Consider the following 25,299-nt stretch of genomic DNA (forward strand, 5'->3'; position numbering starts at 1 on the left):
ATCGTATGAGGTTTTTTTTATGCAAGCAGAGTGTGACCTGCCTGAAGTTGTTCCCATTAATACATGTAAAGATAGGACAAGAGATTAAGTGACTATCCAGAGAAGAATCGTAATATAAACAATGCGGGGTCACTGCTGAGAGAACTACATTACTCGCGCCAGGGTACTCGCGGTGGTATCTGAGAGGTCACCCGGCGGAACACTGAACACGCCGGAAGCTAAATTCGTTCGAACAACGTGCAGATATGACCGACTACGTCACCCGAAAAACTGAACACGGCGGAAGACTGAAACCGCCACACCTGGCCCAATGATGAGCAAGCGGGGTCGCGACTCCATGATTGCTTTCCTTTCTGAAGCTCATCAAAGTGAGAATTTGTTAACAATTTTTGAATTGCGGTTATTTTTAGCAATGTGATGTGTTTATTGCACCCCATTCTTCATTTTCGGCACTGCTCTTTTTTAAAGAATTTTCTATAGACGTGTTTAGACAAAAGTGCAACTTTTACAAAATGCTCATAACCTTAAGAGTCTCGTCCCTGAGAAGTCCCGTTTTGCATTGTTTTGCAGGCTTTAATACTAAAGTGGTCACACTGTTGCCATGTGTAAAAACGATAAATGTATATTATTATTAGACACCCTCGATGCCGACCCGTAGCCCCCCCCCCCTCCCCTCCCCGCTATTCTGTAAAATGAAATGTGCCCCGGCTTTTTGAACAACACTTGATTGCCTTTGCACACCCTCCTCATAGCTATATACACTAAAGTTGCCCTCTAATGAATTCCTGAGATTTACATACCTTTGTACTTGTGGGAAGAGGTGTAGTATAAGGCCATAATGCACCAGCCACGCCACGTGGTAGTTTGAAAAACTTTGGCGGTTTTCTTCCATCGTTTGTTTTGTGAGGGGAAATGTTCAAATTGCGCACGTAAGGCTAACAAAACGAGCAGCGCAATTTCTATACTGTGCAATTCTCAAAAATGCGCTGATCAAAGTTAATCGCGTGCGCCATCTGTTGTTTTTCCCGGACCGATTTGTGTACACAAACCAAGTGTACACCAGTAGAGCAGTGGTGTGTGAAGACTGAAGAGGGTGTATGAAAACTGAAGAGGTGGTTTTTGTTCAGAAAGGTGCACTCACAACTTCATCAAAGTTCTTCCAGTTCTGTGTTTGTGGTACTGGTAGGGGTAAGTATTGTAAATTCCATCAGATGAATATGATTTTGTTTAGTTTAAAGATTTGCAGGGATGCAGGGTGTGTAAACTTGCAACTTCGAGTCACCAATTTTGTTGACTTGCGACTTGACTTGACTTGCAAAAATTTGACTTGTGACTCGACTTAACTTGAGCAAAAATGACTTGTGACTTGACTTGACTTGAGCAAAAATGACTTGTCTGTATACACCCAAACGCCAGTGCATTCATGTCTCCATCATACTTCAGAATAGGCTAATTTTTTATTTTTTTTGGGGGGGGGGGGGTGGGGGGGGGGGGGGGACATACACCAGATAGGCCTAATGTCCAATTTATATTTTAAAAAAAGTGTTGTTGGGTCCGGTGAACTTATGACTAGATTCCATGAACATAGTTAGCATAGTGTTGAGGAATTAGTGTGATGCAGAGTTTGGGTTTTTTATTTCTACACTATAACACAGTTGAATTGAAGAGTAGTGATGTAGTGATGACTATGCACAATGTGGTGGGTGGTTGACAAAGGGTGAACAGAACTGCAATTTTTTTTTTTTTAAGTCGACCCCCCTCTTCTCTTGTTTCTTTGTTCAAAGTTTTCAGTGTTTGCCATGATAATATATTTCTTCAATTTCTTACTCCGTGTTTATGGTCATAGGTTTTTACAGAGTCCAGTTGACAAATCCTAGAATAGATCCATGGACACATAAAAAGACTGCAATGTTGTGCAAACATTTACATCAACTCTAACCTAGCCCCTCTCTGCATTATGGTTTAAAAATGCAATGACAACCAACAACTACTCTGCAAAGTTCCTCCAGGAGGTGTCTCGCATACAATGAACGAGAAGTTGTTCAAGGTCATCATAGTTGGTGACTCCCGAGTTGGAAAGACTGCATTTGTAGATCGTTATGTTCATAATAGATTTAATGATAACTACAAGACAACAGTAGGAGGTGAGTCAGTCACTTAAAGGAATACGTTGCCTTGGATTGGTCGAGTTGGTCTTTGAAAAGCATTGTAACCGTTTGTTATAAAATGTATATGATTAGAAAGATATTTTAAAAGTAGAATATAATGATCCACACAAGTATCACTCGAAACTGCGTGGTTTTCCTTTTACCTCATCGACAAACACGATAGGCCATTTATGGGAGTCAAATTTTTGGCCCACCGTCTTAGTTCGCAAAGTAAAAGGAAAACCACGCAATTTCGAGGCAAATGTGTGTGGATCATAGTATTCTTAAAACATCTTTCTAACCATATTATGCATTTTATTAAAAAATACCCGGTTACCAACGCTTTTCAAAGACCTTTTTGACCGATCCAAGACAACGTGTTCCTTTAAAGGCAGTGTTGGTAATTACTCAAAATAATTATTAGCATAAAACCTTACTTGGTAACGAGCAATGCGGAGCTGTTGGTAGTATAAGACATTGTGCGAAACAGCTCCCTCTGAAGTGACATATTTTTCGAGGAAAACAGTATTTTTCCATGAATTTGATTTCAAGACCTCAGAATTAGATTTTGGGGTCTCGAAATCAAGAATCTGGAAGCACATAACGTTCGTGTGACAAGGGTGTATTTTCTTTTATTATTATCTCGCAACTTCGACGACCAATTGATCTCAAATTTTTACAGGTTCGTTATTTTATGCATTATGTGAGATACACTGGACACTGGACACCTTTGGTAATTGTCAAAGACCAGTCTTCTCACTTGGTGTATCTCAACAATATATGCACAAAATAAACCTGTGAAAATTTTGAACTCAATTGGTCGTCGAAGTTGGGAAATAATAATGGAAGAAAAAACACCCATGTCACACAAAGTTGTGTGCCTTTCTGATGCTTGATTTCGAGACCTCAAAATCAAATTCTTAGCTCTCAAAATCAAATTCAACTATTTAAGTGGAAAAATACTTCTTTCTCGAAAACTACGTTACTTCAGAGGGAGCCCGTTTCTCACAATGTTTTATACTATCAACAGCTCTCCATTAATCGTTACCAAGTAAGTTTTTATGAGTACAATTACCAGTAGTGTCCACTGCCTTCAAAAGGAAAATATCTATAATTGACAATCTTCTAGACTTGTATTTCCAAATGGTGGTCATTGTTTTTAAAAGCACATTCACAAAGAGTCTTATAATTTTCAAATACCCACCCCCCCCCCAAAAAAAAAGAGGGAAAAGAAAAAAAGACAACAGTAAACAAAACTATAAAGAATCCCACGGTAGGCCTACGTTCTTTGTTATTTTGTACTTTGACACAGTGTGTATTGTTCCTTTGCAGTTGATTTTGCACTGAAGAAGATCCAAAGATCAGAGGATGAACTTATTAGAGTTCAGCTATGGGATATTGCAGGTAAAACAATTTATGGCTCAATGTGCTATCCTGTTTTCAAGCCACATGTCTCTTTTTGGCCATGGTATACTTTTGGTAATTGTCTAAGACCAGTATCTTTACTTCGTGTGTATCCCAACAAATGCATACAAAAAGCCATTTGCGAGCTAGATTTGAAAAATGTCTGGTACAATGACTCGCTCAGTGACGATGCAATGCTTACATTTGAATTCCTCAGACTAACGAGACAGTTGCTGTACCACATGTTTAGGAGCACGCTTTTGCGTGGTTAGGTAAGGGACGGTGAACAGCCATATATAATTATGAATGGATGTGTATGGCACAATGGTACCAGGGTTTGCTCATCCTGGAGGTTGCTACACAAAAGCTTGCCCCTATAATCATGTGGCGTAGCAAATGTCCCGATAGTCTGAGGAATTCAAATGTAAGCGGTGCATTTTAACTAACATTGTAAAAAAACTGTGAAAATTTGGGCTCAATTGGTCATCAAAGTTGCGAGTAAATAGTAAAATAATAACACCCTTGTTGCGTAAAATTTGGTGCTTGAGATGCCTGAGAAAGGCATTATAAATGCCTGAAGCCACTCTCAGATTCAAATTTTGGGTGACCTGAAAAATCACCTTACTTCAAAGGGTGTCTTGTCTACAATGTTTGAATGTTTAAGGCCCAGTGACCAGGGGTAATATTGTTGGAAAAGCGCTATATAAAAACGAGTTATTATTATTATTATATTATTATTTACCATGTAAGTTTTGATGCTCATTAAATTGTGGAGTTATTACCAACTGTACTCCCTGCATTTAGCCGTTTTTAAATGTGTACAGACTTGCACAATTTTGCTTATTTTCTCATGATAAAATCATGTTAACACAACCCTCCGAAATAAAAATCAGAGGAATTGAACAAAAACAAACAAAATGCCAGGAGTGCGAACTTGAACATATAACCTCTGGTGTATTCAGAACCAGTACCCCATGTCTACAGTCGACTATGCATAGCATACTGTAAACAAATCTAAAATTGTGGCCGAATGACCTCCTTGTTCAGATTGAAAAGATAGTGTTTGTGATGATAAAGTGCCAATGACAATTTCAACTTCAATAGAGGTTATCAGATGTTACTAAATTCCAAGTATTCTCATTGTTGTCACATGAGTACCCCAAAAAAGGGTTGTGTACCGTTTATAGGTCAAGTTTTTGGCCATGTCACGAATCTCTGTAGACTCACTGTGGATGAAGAAGTTTGTCATCCAATTTACCTCTAGAAGTTTAAGTGTCATAAGTTGTCCATTTTTTATTAAATTGCTTTTAGCCACCAGGCTGGCTCGATGGTCTAGTGGTAAGACATGCTCTAGCAACGTAGAGGTTGTGGATTCAGATCCCAGCGGGGTGATTTGACTGTGGATTTTGTTTTCACAGAACTTGGGAAAGTACTGAGTAAACAGTGCTTACATATCATTGCAAGGGTGGAAAAAAATGTAAACGTCTATTTATGTTATTTATTTGACATGCATGGAAGTTTATCATGTCACATGATTGAGTCTTATGTTTTTAATCCATCTTGCATTCATAGGAGGATGTAAAGCATTTTTCGAAGACGAAAAAGCTGGTAATTCAATATTTTACAACTCAAGGTTTTTAAAATAAAAATAAATGGACACTGTTTAGATAAAAACCCATTGAAATGTATGTGAATCACAAGTTAATAACTGACACAGAGCATGCTAGTTAGTTAAAGACACTGGACACCTTTGGTAATTGTAAAGTCTTCTCACTTGGTGTATCTCATCATATGCACAAGATAACAAACCTATGAAGTTTTGAACTCAATTGGTTGTCAAAGTTGCAAGATAATAATGGAAGAAGAAAAAACAATTAGAAAACCGTAGAAAATGTCCAAAAAAAGTGACTTGGAGTTACGATTAATACAATCGACACAAATGATCAAGCTGATCGATGTCATGGGGACTGAAGACGTGTAGAAAAAGTCTCAGAAAAACTTGAAGGTAAACATGAACAGTGGCACGAAAACCACAAACAAAACATGACAATCCGAGACACATAATGCAGTCTGCGCAGGCGTACTCCGACAGCATAGCCAGGGTCCTTGGTTGAGTAGTTTCACACATCGGATCAGTCATGTCAGTGAACGATTATAACGCAGGCGCATTTTTTTTGTAGTAGGTCTCAATTGCAGTTATATTAAGTCAGGATCGTTTGCTATTTCATAACTAGGAAAGCTTTCACACGAGTGGCTGTTGCTTTTTTTTATCCTGGTTGTGAAAAATCGCAAAATATGTTGGATTAAAAAGCTCTTGTATGACACGGGCTTAAATGAGAAGACTGGTCTTTGACAACCAAAGGTGTCCAGTGCCTTTAAGGAGATTGACTTTACATGGCTATTACCACTAAACTACAAAAATTACTTTCCATAGTCCACACGCTGCAAAGCTTAGAATTAGTAACCTACACGCCCTAACCTGCGCCCCTCATCACGCCTCACCCTGGATCAGCTCCTGGGAAACGCCCGCTTGGCGAATGGGAAGCTTGATTCAGGCAGGGGTCACAGCGAAGGCTTTTAAACACTGAGCCGTGCTGGCAACCTCTGCTGGCCTATCGGTGTCGCCGCTACAATAACCTCAGTCTAACAATGAAAGTTAACCCTCGCCAGCACTAACATGTTTGTCGACCTGGTAAATCAATAACATCGTTTACTCCCATTTTTATAACTTTTTTTAGAGACATCCAAATTGGCTTTGTACACAAAATTGAACATAAGATGTCCTCACCAGTTCGTCAAAACACTCCTGGATCCCTCAATAGATAGACACAATCACTTAAGCCTGGTTCATACTTCCTGGGAATGCGATGCAAATTTGATGTGAATTTGACGTCACAACCTTCTATTCGCAGCGATATTCACAAGTGAGTCGAGCAGAGTTGAACTGCTGCGAATTATTCGTTGCGAATTTGTGACGTCAACATTCGCTTCGCCTTCGCATTCGCAGGAAGCATGAACCAGGCTGCACTCATTTTTTAAATCTGTAAACACCTGCAATCGAGCCCTCCTGTTGGTTGTCTGTTGAGGATATTATTACTTGTTGGTATCATCAGCACCAGTTAGTATTCCATACCTTCCCCATGTTGTGGTTGTACAAAGTACGGTTATCCCTTTTGTGCATTGAAATAGCATTGTTGCACCTAAAGCCCGGTTCACACTTCCTGTGAATGCAAATTTTGATGTCTTATGGATTGGCTGGCTTTTGCAGTAAATGTTCCGTAGGAGTTCAGCACAAGTCAACTAACGTGAATTATTCGTTGTGAATTTGTGACATCACAATTCATTTTAATTTGTAATTAACGAAACCCCTTGGTGTTAAAGTCAGTTGAGTATGATGCTTATATACAAATGTAACGTATATTGTGTAGATTTTTATTTGCTGGTAGTTTTTACTTTAAAGACTGTTTGGTCAAGTTTTATTCATTCGTTAGAAAGGTAAGACCAGTTTCAGACAAAACCATCTGGAATAGTAGTGATTCTAGGCCGACCCAAACAGTTTTTGGTTTCAGACAGGCGAACTCAACACAACATTTACTTCAGGTTCATCTCAATACAAGATCGACGTCTGAAACCAAGATGCTCCAGAGTCATTCCGAATGACTTCAACAGTCGATCTTTCAACTTCTAGCGCATCCAGTCGTTCCTAACTGTCTGAAATGAGTGTAACTTACTCCCGAGTGATTATTATTATTTTATATTTTTTACTTTGAAGGTCAGGAGAGGTTTAGTAGTCTGACGAGAGTGTATTACAAAGATGCGTCTGCGTGTGTCATCATGTTTGATGTCACGTCTATCAAGTCATTTGAGCATGTAGTCAGATGGAAGAATGATGTCGATTCTAAAGTCTTCCTTCGAGATATGAGTCCAGTACCTTGTCTGCTACTCGGTAATAAGGTATGTTTGAAATAAGTGTCATCTTTTTTTGTTTCATTTTTCTTATGAGATTGCCTTCACAAGGCTATGGATGGCCACTTCACAGAGCAGCTACACTCCCGGCCAAAATGCTTGGGCCACCCGTTCCCATTGTTGCAAAATACAATCCCTGTTCAATTTCCTCGGACAACAACAACTCTCTCCCCTGCCCCCCTGCTCAATGTTGACTCAAACGCAGAAGACCGCGCAATGAGACGTGGGCCCCACGAAATATGGCTGTTGTAGGCTTAACTGATTTCGGCTGTCAACCCAAAATAAATAAGTATCATTTGTCACCAGTGTCACGTTGCCATCTACTCCTGGGGTTGTAACATGATTACCACTTTTACAGTACATAAACATGTATGGGTATTTTCCACTAGGATGAGCAGAATGCACTACCTTCCAAACTTTGTACAAAGTATTTATGATCAAGTGCTTTGCTCAAGGGCACAGGTGTCATGACTGGGATTTAAACCCACACTCTACTGCTGACTACACAGCTTGCCAGGGGACCTTGGCCACGACGCGCCGCATCTGCTTAGAAAGCTTTGTTCTTTAAAATGTCAAGGATCAAAATAAACTGAAGTCAGTGACTCCACCCAAATGCAAGAACAATGGGGTTGATTTTTTCAAAATTTATGACCAGTAGTTTTCTTTTTTTCTTTCATTTTTTTCTTGGAATTTTCTTTCCAATGGGAGACTTTAACAATGGCAGCTTTTTTCACATTGCGCTCGGACCTGTGTGCGCAATACTGATCATGCGTTGCATGCTCAGAGTTGCAAAAACGGCCATTGTCTGCGTCCGCCAGCTTCTCAAAAGTTTCCTATTGATCCCATTTTTCATAAGTTTGTTATTTTATGCATATGTTGGGATGCATCAAGTGAGAAATACTTGTCTTGACAATTACCAAAAGTATGCTTACCTTGTCGATCACCCCTAAGAACGAGGTTGTGGGCTAACCCGCTCAATGCTATCCGAAAACAACCGAATATAAATAGCTCCAGCTGGTCCTTATCAACCGTTTAAACACCCCCATGTGACGCGCTCTTTACCAATAGGAATAGGGAAACTATCTGGGGTATTGATGAATAATGATTTAGTCTAATGATATTTATGTTGGTATTTTTTTACCATTTATTTAGTCTGATCTGGATGAACATAAGGTATCGGATGAAGAGGTTAAAGCTATGTCTCAAGATCATAACTTTGTCGGCTGGAGCAAGATATCGGTCAAAGATAGCTACAATGTTGAGGAACCAATGATGTAAGTATTTATAAAGGATCAGAAGTTTTAAGCCTTGGACTTTTTCTTCCGTTGGCTGCCACGCGGAAAGTTACCGTAACTTACTTTGGTGTAAGTCTACCGTGTGTTCCCACCTAGACTTACATTTGATGTATTCATAGCGTTTACAGCGTTGTGGCACTAGGTTTACAGTGCGGAGCTGTTCCCATTGTACTTTTAGTGGCCCTGTTAAGTCTTCTATAACCTCTTTCAGCCTGTTAGTTTAACATCACGGTTTCAGTAAGTTGACTGGGAGGTCAGTTACCTTCATCCCCATAGAATTGAATTTTGTCATTAAACAGAAAAGTTGCAATACTTAAAAAAAAAATCATATTGGAACACGGTTTTAGACTTTTATCTGATCTCAAAGTTATTCAGGGTGAAGTATGTTGATGGCTTTGTTAGGTGGAGACCAGTCAAGCTTCATTCAGACGAAAACAAGCATATATGCAGAGCCACAATCATTGGTACACATTTTTGGGGTCGCGGAATCCCAGTATCAGCGCGTCATCTATTTCTACAAGCGTGTACACACAACCCAGCATACACCAAACATAATTTGTTTTAAAGTCTTTTAATTGTGCAATCTTCATAAAAATTCACTACAAAGCAGATTGTCACAAATTATTTTTATTGTAAAAAGAAATATAGCTTTTTAACAAAAGGGCATTTATGAATGGGAATAAAAGAGTGGTGACTTGCAGGGTTGTGGCCGTTGCGGTTTTGGGCCTTTATCGCACGGCCACAACCCTGCCGGTTATAAATGGCCGTTTAAGAACGCTGAGTCACCACTCTTTTATCCATTATTGAAGTGCTTTGGTAAAACTAGTCAAATTGTTGAGAGAAACCAAACAACTTTTTTTCCAAGAGACAACCTCTTTATGGTTGTATTTATGATTGCATGGTGAGGTATCAATATATATTTGGTTTGCGATAACACCATGTGTGTATCTACTTGCCAGGTAGAGATTGTTTCTTAGAAAACTGTCTTGCTATATATTCTACTACTGCAGAGAAGATTTATCAATCAATAAGCTAAAGTAGTAGTCCCAGCCGATTTTCTAAATCATCCACCTAGATGGTAGTTAATAGCCAGGACATTTCTTTTCAAAACTGAGAAGTCGTCTGAAAAATCTGAAAAATCTACTCCGTGGTAGTAGAGTATAGCAAGACAGTTCTCTAAAGAACAAACTCTACCTGTGAGTAGATACACACATGGTGTTACCGCAAACTAAATAATAAATGGTTGTAGCTGAAAGACTTAACTTACAAGATTATCGTATGTGCAGGTTCTTGGTTGAGGAGATTGTAGCGAGGCTTCAGTCCAGAGGTAGAGGGTCCATTGCTGCAGAGTTTACTGACGACGACGGGAGGATTAAACTGCCTCATACTTACGGCAAACAAAGCAAGTGTTGCTGGATTTTTTAATGATAAATAATAACTCAAACAGGGCCCGATTTCATAGAGCTGCCGAAGATATTGCTTAGGAGTTGTCTGCTAAACAGAAATGAGCAGGATACCAGTCTCAAATTTGACATGTAACATGGCAGTTTGGCTGGTAACCTTATTCTGGTAAGCATAATTTTGTTGTGCTTAGCTACTTTTTGTGCTTAAGGAGCTCTGTGAAATTGGGTCCAGGTAATTATGCAATAAATTTATACTTAACAAAGTTATGTATCCATGTTGTGGTCACTCACTGGCTGTTTGAGTTCTTGCAACTTGAACGAAGTGAGTTATTTCTTATGTGTCGGTGGTTCATTTTACTGCAAACTGCGGTCATAATTTTTGCACGAGCACAAAATCTTGCAAAACGCAAACATGTTACTGGTCAAAATACCATGTGATGTATCGGGGAACAATTTCGTCCATCAATTTTGCATAGCAATAAATTTAGACTGAACTTATTTTGTGCACACTGGTTGGTTATAATTGAGTTCCAAATCCTGATTTTTGAAATCGTTCACTTTGTATCAAGAGGGGTATCAGATACTGTTTGCTGGTTGCCTGTTCATTGTTAATGGGAAGATATGCCTGAAAAATAAATATTTGAAGTGACAGAAACAGTTTGTCTACCACCCGGTCTTAAAGACAGTGGACACTATTGATAATTGTCAAAGACCAGTCTTCTCACTTGGTGTATCTCAACATATGCATAAAATAACAAACCTGTGAAAATTTGAGCTGCATTGTTCGATGAAGTTGCAAGATAATAATGAAAGAAAAAACACCCTTGTTACACGTAGTTGTGTGCTTTCAGATGCTTGATTTCGGGACCTCAAAATCTAATTCTGAGGTCTCGAAATCAAATTCGTGGAAAATTACTTCTTTCTCGTAAACTACTTCACTTTCAAGGAAGCAGTTTCTCACAATGTTTTATACTATCAACTGCTCCCCATCACTCGTTACCAAGTAAGGTTTTATGCAAACAATTATTTTGAGAAATTACCAATAGTGTCCACTGCCTTTAAGTTTGAGTTCTGACCGTGCCAAGTTTTCACCTTAGCTGAGTGGATGGCCATTTTCAATGGGCATGGTGGGAGACTTTTGGACGGTCCTTTTTAACAGTTCTCGCCAGTACGGGCACAGTAGTAAGCATCTGCGTGCACGCTTTAGAGACAATAAAAAGGACCCTTACATGTATGTCTGCTGTCGCCAGCATCTCAAAAGTCTCCCATTATCTGTTATTACCACGTTGTGTGTGCCGTCTGTGATCACTACCGTGGAGATAATGTATATGTTTATATTGATATGTATCAAGAAATTATAGGTTTTTTTTCAATGAAATTATTTTTTATTCCCAACAGCAAACATCTTCCATTTTAATCAATTTTTACAGAGCATAGAATACAGAACTTGCATAACTAGTGCTTTGTTATTCAGATTTTTTTTGTTCAGTGTTTCTGTCTATTATAGTAAGTAATACTATGAATGAAAGGTATACTTTGCCTTTAAAGGAACACGTTGCCTTGGATCGGTCGAGTTGGTCTTTGAAAAGCGTTTGTAACTGTTTTTTATAAAATGCATGGTTAGAAAGATGTTGTAAAAGTAGAATACAATGATCCACACAAACATGCCTCGAAATTGCATGGTTTTTTTTTACCTCGTCGACTAACACGATCGGCCATTTATGGGAGTCAAATTTTTGACTCCCATAAATGGCCGACCGTGTTAGTTTGCACAGTAAAAGGAAAACCATGCAATTTCGAGGCAAACTTGTGTGGATCATTGTATTCTACTTTTAAAACATCTTTCCAACCAGGGTTACAAATGCTTTTTATAGACCAACTCGTCCGATCCAAGGCATAAGGTTCCTTTAATCGTCTGTAACTTGTCTTGTCAAATTTATGGCTAAGGGTGGATTTAAAAAGTTTCGCACCTATGTTTCTTGTTTTCTAAATCCTAACCTAAGCCTAGCATGTAAATCACATGGGGTTTTGAAACATGGTTGTTTGAACATAGGGGTGCGATATATAAAGCCCTCACTACATTAGACAGGAAAATGGTGATTGTTGTTGTCTTTAATAGGGGCTTAATATTTAAAATAACATGAACACTCCTCAGTACTTAAACATTGACTTTTATCTTTTTGTCTTGTTTTGTTTTGTATACAGTGCTGTGAGGCCGTTTTATGGCAATGCTGCGCTATTTCTATAAATGGCTTGTTTTCTTCCCATTTGCTATATTCATTGATGCTTATTGATCTTTTTCATTTTCTGTGAGTTTGAGTAAGTTTTAAGTCAGTACTAGCATATAAATGTTGGTACCATGTTTATTACAAGTTTGGAAAGTTTGGTTTTCCACGACACTAAGAAAAGCTGAAAGCTAGAAATGTTTTTTTATCTCTTTGACAAGAGGATCAAGCGGACATTATATTTAATCCTTGAGAAGGCAAGTCCATTTTCATTTCGTAAAGGGAACTTCCGTTTGAAAATCTTTGAGTCTATGGAAACTTTACTCTCTACATGAGTTTATCTTGAATTTTCTTCCTTTTTGTTTTACTTTTGAAAAAAGTTTAACTTAAACATTTGTTGTCACATAAACCTATTGAAATGTATCAAATTTGATAATTGTTCATATACAGCTCTGCTTTTGTTTATCAGCTCAGTTTATATTGGAGAGCAAATTTATGTTGCAAAATCTTTAAAGTTTCCTTGTTTTTTACATGATTCTAAAATCAACTGTCAAACTAGAACCAAACTTGTTCACTGTTCTCAGAAACAAGATTCAAGAAAAAAGTTGATTGTAAAATATCAGACATGGGCCTTCTCCTCAGGTACTTGACCGTTTCCTCTTTTTTGTTTTTCTTTTAAGGCAGTTTTTTGTTAAGGCAGTGTATACTTTTGGTAATTACTCTATGAGCTAATGACTGTACCAACTTACTTAGTAAGGAGCATTGAAGAGCTGTTGATAGTATACTACACTAAGAATTGGCTCCCTTTCAGACCTGGAATTTCATCTGACAAAGGGCAAGGCCATTTTCATTCTTTCGCAAAGGGCACTTCCATTGGAAAAATCTGTACGTCAATTGGAAACATTTGAAGGGGCACCAAGGCCAAGAAAAAAGGGAATTGGAGGCATGTGTGTGATTCTATGCCTGCCCTTTGAAGTAGTGTTATTTTAGAGAAAGAGGCAATTTCCACGTCCAAAGTTTGAATCTGAAAAATGAGAAAGGCTTCTGGCATTTAACCTTAAGCGTCTGAAAGCACGCAATTCTATGAAACAACATGTTTTTTCTTGCAATTGTTTTCTTGCAGCTCCAATGTCCAAATGGGTCAAAATGTTCACAGGTTTGTTATTTTCTGCATATGTTGGGATACACTGAGGAAACATGGTTTTTGACAATTATTGAAAGTATACCCTAGGCAGTGGACACTATTGGTAATTACTCAAAATAATTATTAAATCATTATTACCTCCCAACTTTGATTACCAATTGAGCTCAAATTTTCACAGGTTTGTTATTTTATGCATACTGTAAGTGCTAGTCTTTGACAATTACCAATAGTGTCCAGTGTCTTTAAGACTAGTCTTTGACAATTACCAATAGTGTCCAGTGTCTTGAAGACTAGTCTTTGACAATAACCAATAGTGTCCAGTGTCTTTAAGACTAGTCTTTGACAAATACCAATAGTGTCCAGTGTCTTTAAGACTAGTCTTTGACAATTACCAATAGTGTCCAGTGTCTTTAAGACTAGTCTTTGACAATAACCAATAGTGTCCAGTGTCTTTAAGACTAGTCTTTAACAATTACCAATAGTGTCCAGTGTCTTTAACTTTAAGACTAGTCTTTGACAATTACCAATAGTGTCCAGTGTCTTTAAACTGTAGGATTGGAATGAATGATTCTTTTAAAAAGACAACAAACCTTTCATTATAACTGTTGAAAAATGAAGTGAATTTATTCCGTTGAGTATTTTAATTTTAGTTAACCCCAAAATGAATAAATATTTGTGCAATTTATTTACATTATTTATTTTTGCAGAGATGACAACAAATTTTACCTGGAAATATGCCAGGTGCTAATTGTTGTTGTAGGTTTGTTAGGAAAGTAATTTTCATAAATATTTAAATGAGTTTAAAGGAACATGTTGCCTGGGATCGGACGAGTTGGTCTATGAAAAGCGTTTGAAACCATTTGTTATGAAATTCATATGGTTAGAAAGATTTATTAAAGTAGAAAACAATGATCCACACAAGTACCACTCAAAATTGCACGGTTTTCATTTTACGTTGCGAACTAACACGGTCGGCTATTTATGGGAGTCAAAGTTTTGACTCCTATAAATGGCCAACCGTATTTGTCGACGAGATAAAACGAAAACCGCGCATTTTCGAGGCATATTTGTGTAGATTATTGTATTCTACTTTTACAACATCTTTCTAACCATATCGATTTTATAACAAACGGTTACAGGATGCTTTTCAAAGACCAACTCGACCGATCCAAGGCAACATGTTCCTGTAAGCAAAACTGAGTAAAGATTAAAATATAACATAGAGCTGAATGTTATTTTTAGTAGAAGCATGGAAAATCATGTACTTCATGTGAAACATTTTATATGAATTACTCAGGACAGTGTAATGATTGCTGAGGATACATGATAAACAAAATCCCTGTAATTTTCAGAGAATGTGAGTTTGTTGGTGTTTTAAACGTTATTTGATGAATATATATTATATATTTTTGCTGTAGGCATAATATAATAATGCCAGAAAGAATTGCTCTGTATGTAATTATGTATTGTAATTATGTTTTTTGTGTACACAGAAATAATAGGCAGATCCATTGAGACCCGCCCACCATATTAATAACCTCATGGAAACGGTGCTTTTGTGGGATAATGCATTCATCTTATTCCTAAATCATGGAGCCAGCACATCCATATACACAAAATACACACCAAACCAATTCTAGTGGCAGAAGTGGGATTTAAGAATGTGTCTATGATTGGCAGGGCTGATTTAATCAGCTTTCTGAAAGTTCAATTGTGAAAATAAATGAATTGGGAGGTCAGGTTTCTAAAAGAAGGGACCATTACAGATTTTTAAAAAAATGCTGGGCATTATACTCCAATTACAAGGTCACTAATAAATATATTTTTGTTTTAATAAATTTATTCTGGCAGGTATGATTTATCTATGCATTGTTTTTGATTCTCCTAAGTTTTGCAGTTTTTTGTTATTATAGGAAAGCTCCATTAAAGAAAGAGGTTTAAATAACACACTCACTTTTTCTGACAACTCACACCTGTTACTTCCATGTTATTCCTTTTTCAAACAGTGGACTATAATTGGATCATTCAAAAACAGTTGAGGGCTGCTCTCCTGAAATACACCCACTCCTTCAACATGTAGGCCTAATACTTTCCAAGTTTTTTGTGGCTAAAAAACTCTGATTTAGTACAGCTTTCCTGTAATGATATTTTTTTGTTTAGCTGTGTATATAAAAACAATTAAATTTATGATTATTTGTACTAGTTTTAAAATGTTTGAATTGTTGATCATAAACTTCCATCCATTGTATCCTTTAGTTTTGTATGATCTCTTTCTTTATCCTGTCTTTGTCTTTGTCTTTGTTTAAAGGGAAGGTACACTTTTGGTAAGTACTCAAACATATATTAACTTAAAAACTGACTTGGTAACAGGCATTGGAAAGCTGTTGATAGATATAAAACATTGTGGGAAACGACTCCCTCTGAAGTTTAAACTTAGTTTTAGAGAAAGAGCTAATTTCTCACTAAAATATTAATTCTAGCTAGAAGTCTTTTATTCCTATCTGAAAGCACACAAATTCATCCAACAATGGTGATTTTTTCTTTCACGATTTTCTTGCAACTTTGTTGACAAAATGAGCCCAAATTTTCACAGAGTTGTTATTTTATGCTTATGATGGGATACACCAAGTGTGATAATTCACTGGTCTTTAACGACTACCAAATGTGTACAGTGCCATAATTGACTTTGAAAAAAAAGGCCATGCAGCTACTTTGTAATAATACAACTTCAATGTATTCTTGGAGAAAGACTTGGGTTCAAACATTGAAAGGCCATTCGACATTTGACATTAAACCAGGGGTCAATTTGGTTGGTTGGGTAGGTAAAACATTCTTTCAAAAGTGAAGCTCATCTTATTCAACAAACATTGTTGGCGCACTGTTGTGGTTATCATGCGGAAGTGTACATTCAAGCTCATCAACCCCACCCCCATTAGTCACCACACCCCATCACCCCACCACCGCATACCAGAACCCCCGCCCCCTTCCAACCCTCCCCCTTTCCAAGCTAATTAATTGACGCGCCCCCTCTGTCTGAACTTAAAAGACTGGTTCTAAAGTTTACCATGACGTTCCAAATCCTATTGCTGCGCGAAAGGGAGCCAGACGTAAGCTTCCATAGTGATGGTACCCAACGCATGCGCACTTGCATTTTCGTCTGCATATTTCGTTCGAAAGCTTGAGAGCTCGGAAAGAAATTTCGGCCACCATCACTAAAGCATCATGAGGGCCGTTCCAACTTGGGTGGATAAAGTTCACGATAGAGATAAAATTGAACAATGGTAAGTTGAGCAAAAGAACTATTTGATGCAGTGTTTCCCCCCTGCAAAGTAATGTTATTCTTGTGATAAACAAATTTGTTTTCACTTGTCCAAATTCCGGACACTGACAATCAGTAAACAAATTAATTGGGGCCGGCTGTCGGTATTTGTGGCGAAACTAAAATTAATAAACAACTCAACAAAAATGTGATCCAAGTTATCATTGACTTTGTCCAGGGTGATGTCTGATCAATCATTATGGCAAATGAAATCGAGGGTAAAAAGTTTCACCATATTTATTATCTCATTTTAATTATCACTATCACTTTAATTATATCAGTGCCAGTGAGTGAGTCACCTGTTTTAATTTTAATTTTAAACGTTTATTAACTTAATAAAGGTGTCAGGACACTCGTCATCCCTTTGCCACTTCGTACCCTCGACACTTCATACCTTTTCAAGGTATGAAGTTGACCCAGTAACTGGGGCGCTGTACTCCTTTTAAACAATTTTTGACTTCATCTGTTGTACTAGCGCCCCAGGGAACGGCACAGAATTTTAACGAATACCCTGTTTTTCGCGACACCCAGCCACAAAAAATACCTCAAAATGACAAAAAGACCAAACAAACTAGCTCAAAAATCGCCTACTCTATTCTCGATATGTCTAGGATGTAACATCAGGCATTTAATTGTACTCACGATAATTTTTTAAACTCCAAATCGATGATTTTTAACTCCGCATCGTGGAGCGATTGACAAGTCTGCGATTTTCGGATGTGTATGATAACGAAACATGGCGTCGCGGTGTATAGATCAGGTGGTAGTCGCATCACGTGTCTTCGGTTTGCTGGTGACGCGTTGTGGGTGGATGTCCATCAACGGCTGTTTAATGCTACACTTGTTACAGGCGTTGCAGCGAATGCTATACATTGTACACTGGGATGGGTACAGGCGCTGCAGCTAGCGAGTGCCCACATGCGTTCAATCATGAGCAACGTAACTTACACGGTGCCAGGTTGTTGGAAAACTATCAGAAAGGGGGTAAAAGGTTCTCAGAAAGGGAATATTGTCTGAAAGAGGGGATGAAGTCTGCTGGTCTGGATTTTTCTGGTCATCGCTCCCCCCCCCCAAAAAAAAAAAAAAAACACGAAAAAAAAGGGGAAAAAAGATGATAAATAAATAAAAACCGCTGTACTTCATCTAGGCCTACGATTTTTGTAGGTACCGTTCCAGCAAATCCTGGTATGTATCTGTATTGAACGCCATTTTTACCTACAGTGACACTGGCAGCACTAAACATTATAAGAAGCAATTTAACCATGCACAAAAATCGTAGGCCTAGATGAAGTACAGCGGTTTTTATTTATTTATCATCTTTTTTCCCCCTTTTTTTTGTTTTATTTGGGGGGGGGGGCGATGACCAGAAAAATCCAGACCAGCAGACTTCATCCCCCTCTTTCAGACAATATTCCCTTTCTGAGAACCTTTCACCCCCTTTCTGATAATTTTCCAACAACCCGGCACCGTGTAAGTTACGTTGCTCATGATTGAACGCACGTGGGCACTCGCTAGCTGCAGCGCCTGTACCCATCCCAGTGTACAATGTATAGCATTCGCTGCAACGCCTGTAACAAGTGTAGCATTAAACAGCCGTTGATGGACATCCACCCACAACGCGTCACCAGCAAACCGAAGACACGTGATGCGACTACCACCTGATCTATACACCGCGACGCCATGTTTCGTTATCATACACATCCGAAAATCGCAGACTTGTCAATCTCTCCACGATGCGGAGTTAAAAATCATCGATTTGGAGTTTAAAAAATTATCGTGAGTACAATTAAATGCCTGATGTTACATCCTAGACGTATCGAGAATAGAGTAGGTGATTTTTGAGCTAGTTTGTTTGGTCTTTTTGTCATTTTGAGGCATTTTTTGTGGCTGGGTGTCGCAGAAAAACAGGGTATTCGTTAAAATTCTGTGCCGTTCCCTGGGGCGCTAGTACGACAGATGAAGTCAAAAATTGTTTAAAAGGAGTACAGCGCCCCAGTTACTGGGTCTAGGTATGAAGTGACTTAGGACACTTCTTGCCTAACCTTGGACACTTCGTACCTTCTTACAAGACACTTCGTACCTTCTCACAAGTCCTCGTACCTTCTCACAAGACACTTCCTACCTTCGTACTAATTCAGGATTTCTATATCGTTTATGATTATTTTGTGCTTTGAGATCAGATGATTATGAAGTAAAAGCAAATAAAACCAATTGTTACTTAATTTTGGTTGGGACCAACGAGCCATTTGGAAAGCCAGACTTTGAAATTATTGTAAAAAATATTTGCAGAAGATGTTGTCCTTGGCAGTAATTAAACATGACATTCACATAGGGGCCTATTCAAACAAAAATTACAATTTATTAAGTATTATTTACTTTTATCTCAACATTAAATTATTGAGGAATGCACATTTTAATGAAGGTACGAAGTGACTCAGCTGCTGATGGTCATTTCCTAACCCGCCCGTGGTACGAAGTGACCAATTTTGTTACAGTACGAAGTGTCCCGAAGGTACGAAGTGGCAAAGGAACGAAGTGTCCGACATCCACTTAAAAATTCATACACTTTTTAAAAATTTAATTAGGATTGTTGTTTGACCATCCTTCCATGTTAACTTTACAGTTGGTGGTGGCATGATGGCATGGTGAAATTTGAGTTTGATTTTTTAATGGATGTTCATGTTCATTTCCTCTTGTTGAGTCTTAAAGGAACACGTTGCCTTGGATTGGTCGAGTTGGTCTTTGGAAAACGATTGTAACCATTTGTTTTAAAATACCACGGGTAGAAAGATGTTGTAAAAGTAGATACAATGATCCACACAAACATGCCTCGAAATTGCACGGTTTTCCTATTATCTCGTCGACCAACACGGTCGGCCATTTATGGGAGTAAAATTTTTGACCCCCATAAATGGCCGACCCTGTTAGTTCGCAAAGTAAAAGGAAAATCATGCAATTTTGAGGCATATTTGTGTGGATCATTTATTCTACTTTTAAAAAAATCTTCTGAACTATATGCATTTTATATAAAAAGCGGTTACAAACGCTTTTTATAGACCAACTCGTCCAATCCAAGGCAACGTGTTCCTTTAATCATGTTAAACTAAACATGCTAAGAGAATGTTTAGTTGAAACACTTTAAAGTGAAAGAAAATTCAAGAACGGACGGAATTCCGTCCTCATAATATGCTCAAACAAAGCCTCAAAAAGTCAAAGGAATATAAAAATGGACCGGAGTGTCAGTGTTTAGCGATGTTGCTTTATATTGCAAAATGTAGGTCCTTCTAAATGCCCAAATCGTTTTCATAACGAATCTTGTCTTTCGCTTTTAAATTTGTTCATGTTCCCATTGTATAAATATTTTCCTGTGCTTTTATATTTTGATTGTAAATGAATCTGTGTTATAATTCATGATTTTTGAAAGTGTTAAAAATGGTGTATAAATCTGGTGACTAGCTGTCGAAATTATACGTGTTGGACCAGATGGTCGTTTGCCGCTCAAAATAATCTCGTAACCCTCCGGCCGGGCGGCTGTCGAGAGGAGGGCTACGTTATTGCAACTAGCCTGCCGGCAGCGACAAGCAGATGTTTTTAACAAACCAGTAATAATAATATTAATATTAACACGCTGACAACCAGTCCAGAGTGCTGACAATAAGTTACAAGTACCTCAAGTCAAAAACAGCAAAATAAACCAAGGACTTATACTTATAGAATTGTGTGTGTTATTATGTAATATAAACAGAAATGCAATGGCATAAGCCATAACTTAATGAAAAGTCTGGTCAGACAAGCTTGGCTTATAATCGATTTAGTGCTTACAACACAATAATAGAGGGCGGGTGTCATGTAAAGGTCTTTACATGAAACCTGCTCTTTGTTGTCTAGTAAGTGCTAAATGTACCCTTATCATATAATGGAACGGTCGAAGCCAGTTTTTAAGCCAAGTGTTAAAAAGCATCCAAATTTATTGGAGATCTACGAACTAGTGAAAAAGGTGACAGACTATGGAATAGTGAAATGACAAGATACGTTCCTGCTGGCCAGTCACCAAAAAAGTCAAGGGCACAAGTGTCAACCAAATCTTTTAAATGTTTTTTTTCTTCTTTATGTTGTGTCAATGTAGCATCTACGGTATTGCATTCCGACCAGACGGTACACAACTTATTGTAGCAGCTGGCAACAGAGTATTAGTAAGTATTACAAGATCATAGTTCCAGGCCTGTTTGCTTTGTTTTTGAAAGGGCAAGGGCACCAAGGAATTTTTCTCCTTTGTAAAGGGCACCCTATAAGAAAATTGTAAATTTCTACTGGAGCTATTCAAGGGCACCAAGGCAATGACTGGGGGGCATGGAGGCAATCGCCGTCGTTGCCTCTGTAAAGCATCAGGCCCGCAATTCGTTCAAATAATGGAAAAGGGTGGTCAGCTCAGCTGTGGTTTTTATCCCTGCCTTCAATGTCTGTGGACCCGGCCCCGGTTTCATAACTGGACCAGAGCCTTGCATTTGGATTGGGTTTTTAAGTCCCTACATGCGCTTAGAGGCTTTTGCATTAGGCGCTTTACAAATGTTTTTTCTTTCATTATTCTCCTGCAACTTCGACGACCAATTGAGGCAAAAATAAATTTTTTTCCTTTTGGAATACACAAAGTCAGGCCTGTGTGCTTCGTTTTTGAAAGGACCAGGGCACCTAGACATTTTCTCCTTTGTTGAGGGCACCCCATGAGGATATTGTAATTTGTTCTACTGGAGCATATAAAGGGCACCACGGCAATGACCAGAGGGCATGAAAGCAATGGCCTTCGTGAAGTATCAGGCCTTCCAAGTTAGAATACTGCGTCTTTGCAATCGCTAAAGGTGTCCAGTGCCTTTAAAGATATTGGACACTATTGGTAATTGTCAAAGACCAGTCTTCTCACTTGGTGTATCTCAACATGCATAAAATAACAAGCCTGTGAAAATTTGAGCTCATTTTGGCCGTCGAGGTTGCGAGATAATAATAAAAGAAAAAAATACCTGTGTCAACGCAGTTGTATGCTTTACATGTAGGATGCTTAATTTCCAGACCTCAAAATCTAATTCTGATGTCAAATTCGTGGAAAATTACTTCTTTCTCAAAAACTACGTCACTTCAGAGGTAGGCGTTTCTCACAATGTTTTATGCTATCAACCTCTCCCCCTTACTCGTTACCAAGTGAGGCTTTATGCTAATAATTATTTTGAGTAATTCCAAAAGGGTTCACTGCCTTTAAAGGTCTGCATACTTTTCCAGAAAGAAATCAATCCTGAGTTTTTTGTGCTATTTTCTTTCTTCAGGTATACGATGCAAATGATGGGACGTTGATTCAACCATTGAAAGGACATAAAGACACAGTATACTGTGTGGCGTATGCTAAAGATGGCAAGAGATTCTCCTCAGGTTCAGCTGATAAGAGTGTCATTATATGGACTTCCAAACTGGAAGGCATCCTCAAATACACGTAAGCATTTACTGCTACATGTATGCGTTAGACACATGATGGAGAATGGGCGAGGAATAGAGATTTGTGGATAGAGTGTAGTCACGAGTCTACACTTTAGAGTCTATTCTCTGGCTTAAACTTTTTTACTCATGGTAACATATTCAGAGAATTGGATTTCTATTTAGTCTATTTAATTTTGTATATGTTGTCAACAATATTTAGGCATACATGTATATAGTGCTTGCAAAAATATCAAGTACAATGTCACTTTGCTTAGCTAACAATTAACTTGTGTGTTACTAAAGTAATTTTTCTTAACTGGATTTTTTTGTAAATTGAAAGATAACTATTTTCAGCTGTGTTTTGTTGCACATCTTGCTATCTTTCAGTTTGGAAAAACAGTAATTTTCAAGTTGAACTATTTACTTGTAATGAATCTACACTCAACTGTTGAATATGTAATGAATCTACATGTACACCTACAGACACTGGACACTATTGGTAATTGTGGTGTATCTCAACATATGCATAAAATAACAAACCTGTGAAAATTTGAGCTCAATCGGTCGTCTCTGTTGCGAGAGAGTAATGAAAGAAAAAAAACCCTCGTCAAACGAAGATGTGTCCTTTCAGATGCTTGATTTCGAGACCTCAGATTCTAAATCTGAGGACTGAGTAACTACCAATAGTGTCCACTGCCTTTAAGTGTAGATTCGTAGCGAAAGTTTAGATTCGTAAAAATAATCTACACTTTCAACAATAGAGTGATATCACAGAAATAGTTTATTGAATAAATAATGCTGGGTTTTGTTTCTCTTTGATGCTAGTCACAATGACGCCATACAGTGTTTATCATTCAATCCAATCACACATCAGTTGGCAAGCTGTGCTTGTAGTGACTTTGGTAAGTGACCTTATGTTTAAATGATTTGAGGCATTGCATGGTGAGGTATTTAGTTTGCGGTAAAACCATGTGTGTATCTACTTGCCAGGCACCTGATAATGACTAGAGCAAGCTGGTCGAAACGTTGAGACAAAGCACTCACTGTGTGGTAGTGCAGTTAATAAAGATACTTTAAGCTAAAGTAGTAGTCCCAGCCAATTTTCTATACCTTCCGCCTTATTATATTATTATTATTGCTAGTAGTAGTTAAAAAGCAGGACAGTTCTTTTCAGAACTGAGAAGTCTCCCAAACAATCCTATAAATCTACTTTACGGTAGTAGAATACAAAGCAAGACCGTTCTCTAAAGATCAAACTTTACCTGGCAAGTGTACACACACATGGTGCTACCGCAAACCAAATATACACTATATGCTCATTACTTTCCGGAGTTTAACATGCTAAAACTGAGACTAAAATAATTTGTGTGACATTTTTTTTCTCACTTCTAAGAAAATACAGCACCTCTGCAAGTAAGTTTTCAAGTGAAGCTTTCTACTATCATTATCTTCCAACTGTTTAAGTTTAATGTAAATCTGTGGATATTGTGATTTGTGTTACAAAAAGTACACAGACCCTTTAACATCAGTACAATTATTATAAAATGTCTGATATTTCTTTGGATTATTGACTGTGCTTTCTTGAAGGTCTTTGGTCCATGGAGCAGAAGTCTGTATCTAAGCATAAGACAGGGAGTAGAATCACATGTTGCAGCTGGACTAATGATGGTCAGCATCTTGCACTAGGCATGTATAATGGCTGTGTTAGCATCAGAAGCAAGGTAAGTAGATTTCCTGTCTTCAATGCCTCCAAAACACCACATCCCGCATCATGACACTTTCTAGAAATTCCTGTTCTATCACGCCCATTTTGACACAACTTAACTGGCTCGAGATAGGGAGCCAGTGAATTATCTTGAAGCTGATGCTCATTGATTTGCATGCTCATTGTCCACAACGCACCTAACGGCAAGGCCCCTTAACTATATCTCACAACTACATGTACTTCAAATTTACACTCTGACAAGGAATCTTCGATCCAGTTCCATGCTTCTCCTCAAATAACCCAAGTCTGGGGTGACAGGTCTTTTTCTTCAGCTGTGCCATGCATCTGGATATCTATACCACTTAATCTGAGGCAAAAATTAGTTTTGGGACTTGTTTTATACATTTCTCAAAAACAATAGCACCCCAGCAAGTAACAAGGGAAACTTTCTACAATCGTTATCTTCAAACTAATTGAGTTCAATGTAAATTTGTGGACATTGTGGTTCCTGTTCTACAAAAAGTACCCAAACTCTTAAACATAAGCATCTCTATGAAATTGTGCCAGGGAGTTGAACCCACACTCTGCTGATCAATAACACCAGAGCTTGAGTCTGGCTCAGCAGCCATGACGCCCCGTAGTAAGACGCGATACACAACCTGAGCTTGAACCAAATGTCTTCCTTTATACCTTGTAGAATGGAGATGAGAAATCCAAGATTGAGAGACCGGGTGGAGGGCTGAGTCCCATCTGGGGTATTCAATGGAATCCAGCAAGGTATGTAATAATAATAATAATAAAAACCATTCTTATATAGCGCATATCATCGTGAGGTCCCTATGCGCTGTAAAAGGAAATCAACAATTATTGTACAAAGTAAACAGATATGTTTTCAACCGGGTTTTGAATAGTTCTGATGTCTCAGCCTGTTTAACAACCTCTGGAAGACTGTTCCATAACTGAACTGCTGCATATTGGAAAGAGCGGGAACCGTACGACTTGGTTTTGATAACTGGGGGGGTCAGAAGGGATTACCGTTACCGACATCTCTTACTTACCCCCATTTGAGACATGCGCACCAGAGTCGCACCAAGCCAAATAGATTAGGCATTAGGAGCAACTCTAGGTGGACCAAAATAAACATTGGTTTCAGTCCGACCCCGTTCCCAGGGGTGATCGATCTTGCTGAGCCATCTTTTCCCAGCATGCCTTGCTCGATCATAACCCC

General features: G+C 38.3%; 2 protein-coding genes across 4 annotated transcripts in view; both read left to right on the top strand.

The window, feature by feature from the left end:
- Nucleotides 1–1,065: 1,065 nt before the first annotated feature.
- LOC139954387 (ras-related protein Rab-7L1-like) lies at nt 1,066–15,818 on the top strand. The gene is made up of 6 exons (XM_071954156.1): nt 1,066–1,188; nt 1,847–2,144; nt 3,480–3,551; nt 7,324–7,505; nt 8,670–8,791; nt 10,099–15,818. Exons 2-6 carry the CDS (start codon nt 2,027–2,029, stop codon nt 10,235–10,237), a joined length of 633 nt encoding a protein of 210 aa, XP_071810257.1. The 5' UTR covers nt 1,066–1,188; nt 1,847–2,026; the 3' UTR covers nt 10,238–15,818.
- A 930-nt stretch (nt 15,819–16,748) lies between these two features.
- LOC139954019 (intraflagellar transport protein 122 homolog) overlaps nt 16,749–25,299 on the top strand; it is a 45,322-nt gene continuing 36,771 nt past the window's right edge. For all 3 annotated transcript variants that reach the window (XM_071953666.1, XM_071953656.1, XM_071953674.1), the window contains exons 1-6: nt 16,749–16,865; nt 21,030–21,096; nt 22,219–22,382; nt 23,192–23,268; nt 23,954–24,087; nt 24,769–24,848. In XM_071953666.1, coding sequence (XP_071809767.1) covers nt 16,807–16,865; nt 21,030–21,096; nt 22,219–22,382; nt 23,192–23,268; nt 23,954–24,087; nt 24,769–24,848 — 581 coding nt within the window. In that variant the 5' untranslated portion in view covers nt 16,749–16,806. The remainder of the gene's footprint in view (nt 16,866–21,029; nt 21,097–22,218; nt 22,383–23,191; nt 23,269–23,953; nt 24,088–24,768; nt 24,849–25,299) is intronic.

This window comes from Asterias amurensis, chromosome 2 (genome assembly GCF_032118995.1).
Source record: "Asterias amurensis chromosome 2, ASM3211899v1".
In the NCBI taxonomy this organism is placed as follows: domain Eukaryota; kingdom Metazoa; phylum Echinodermata; class Asteroidea; order Forcipulatida; family Asteriidae; genus Asterias; species Asterias amurensis.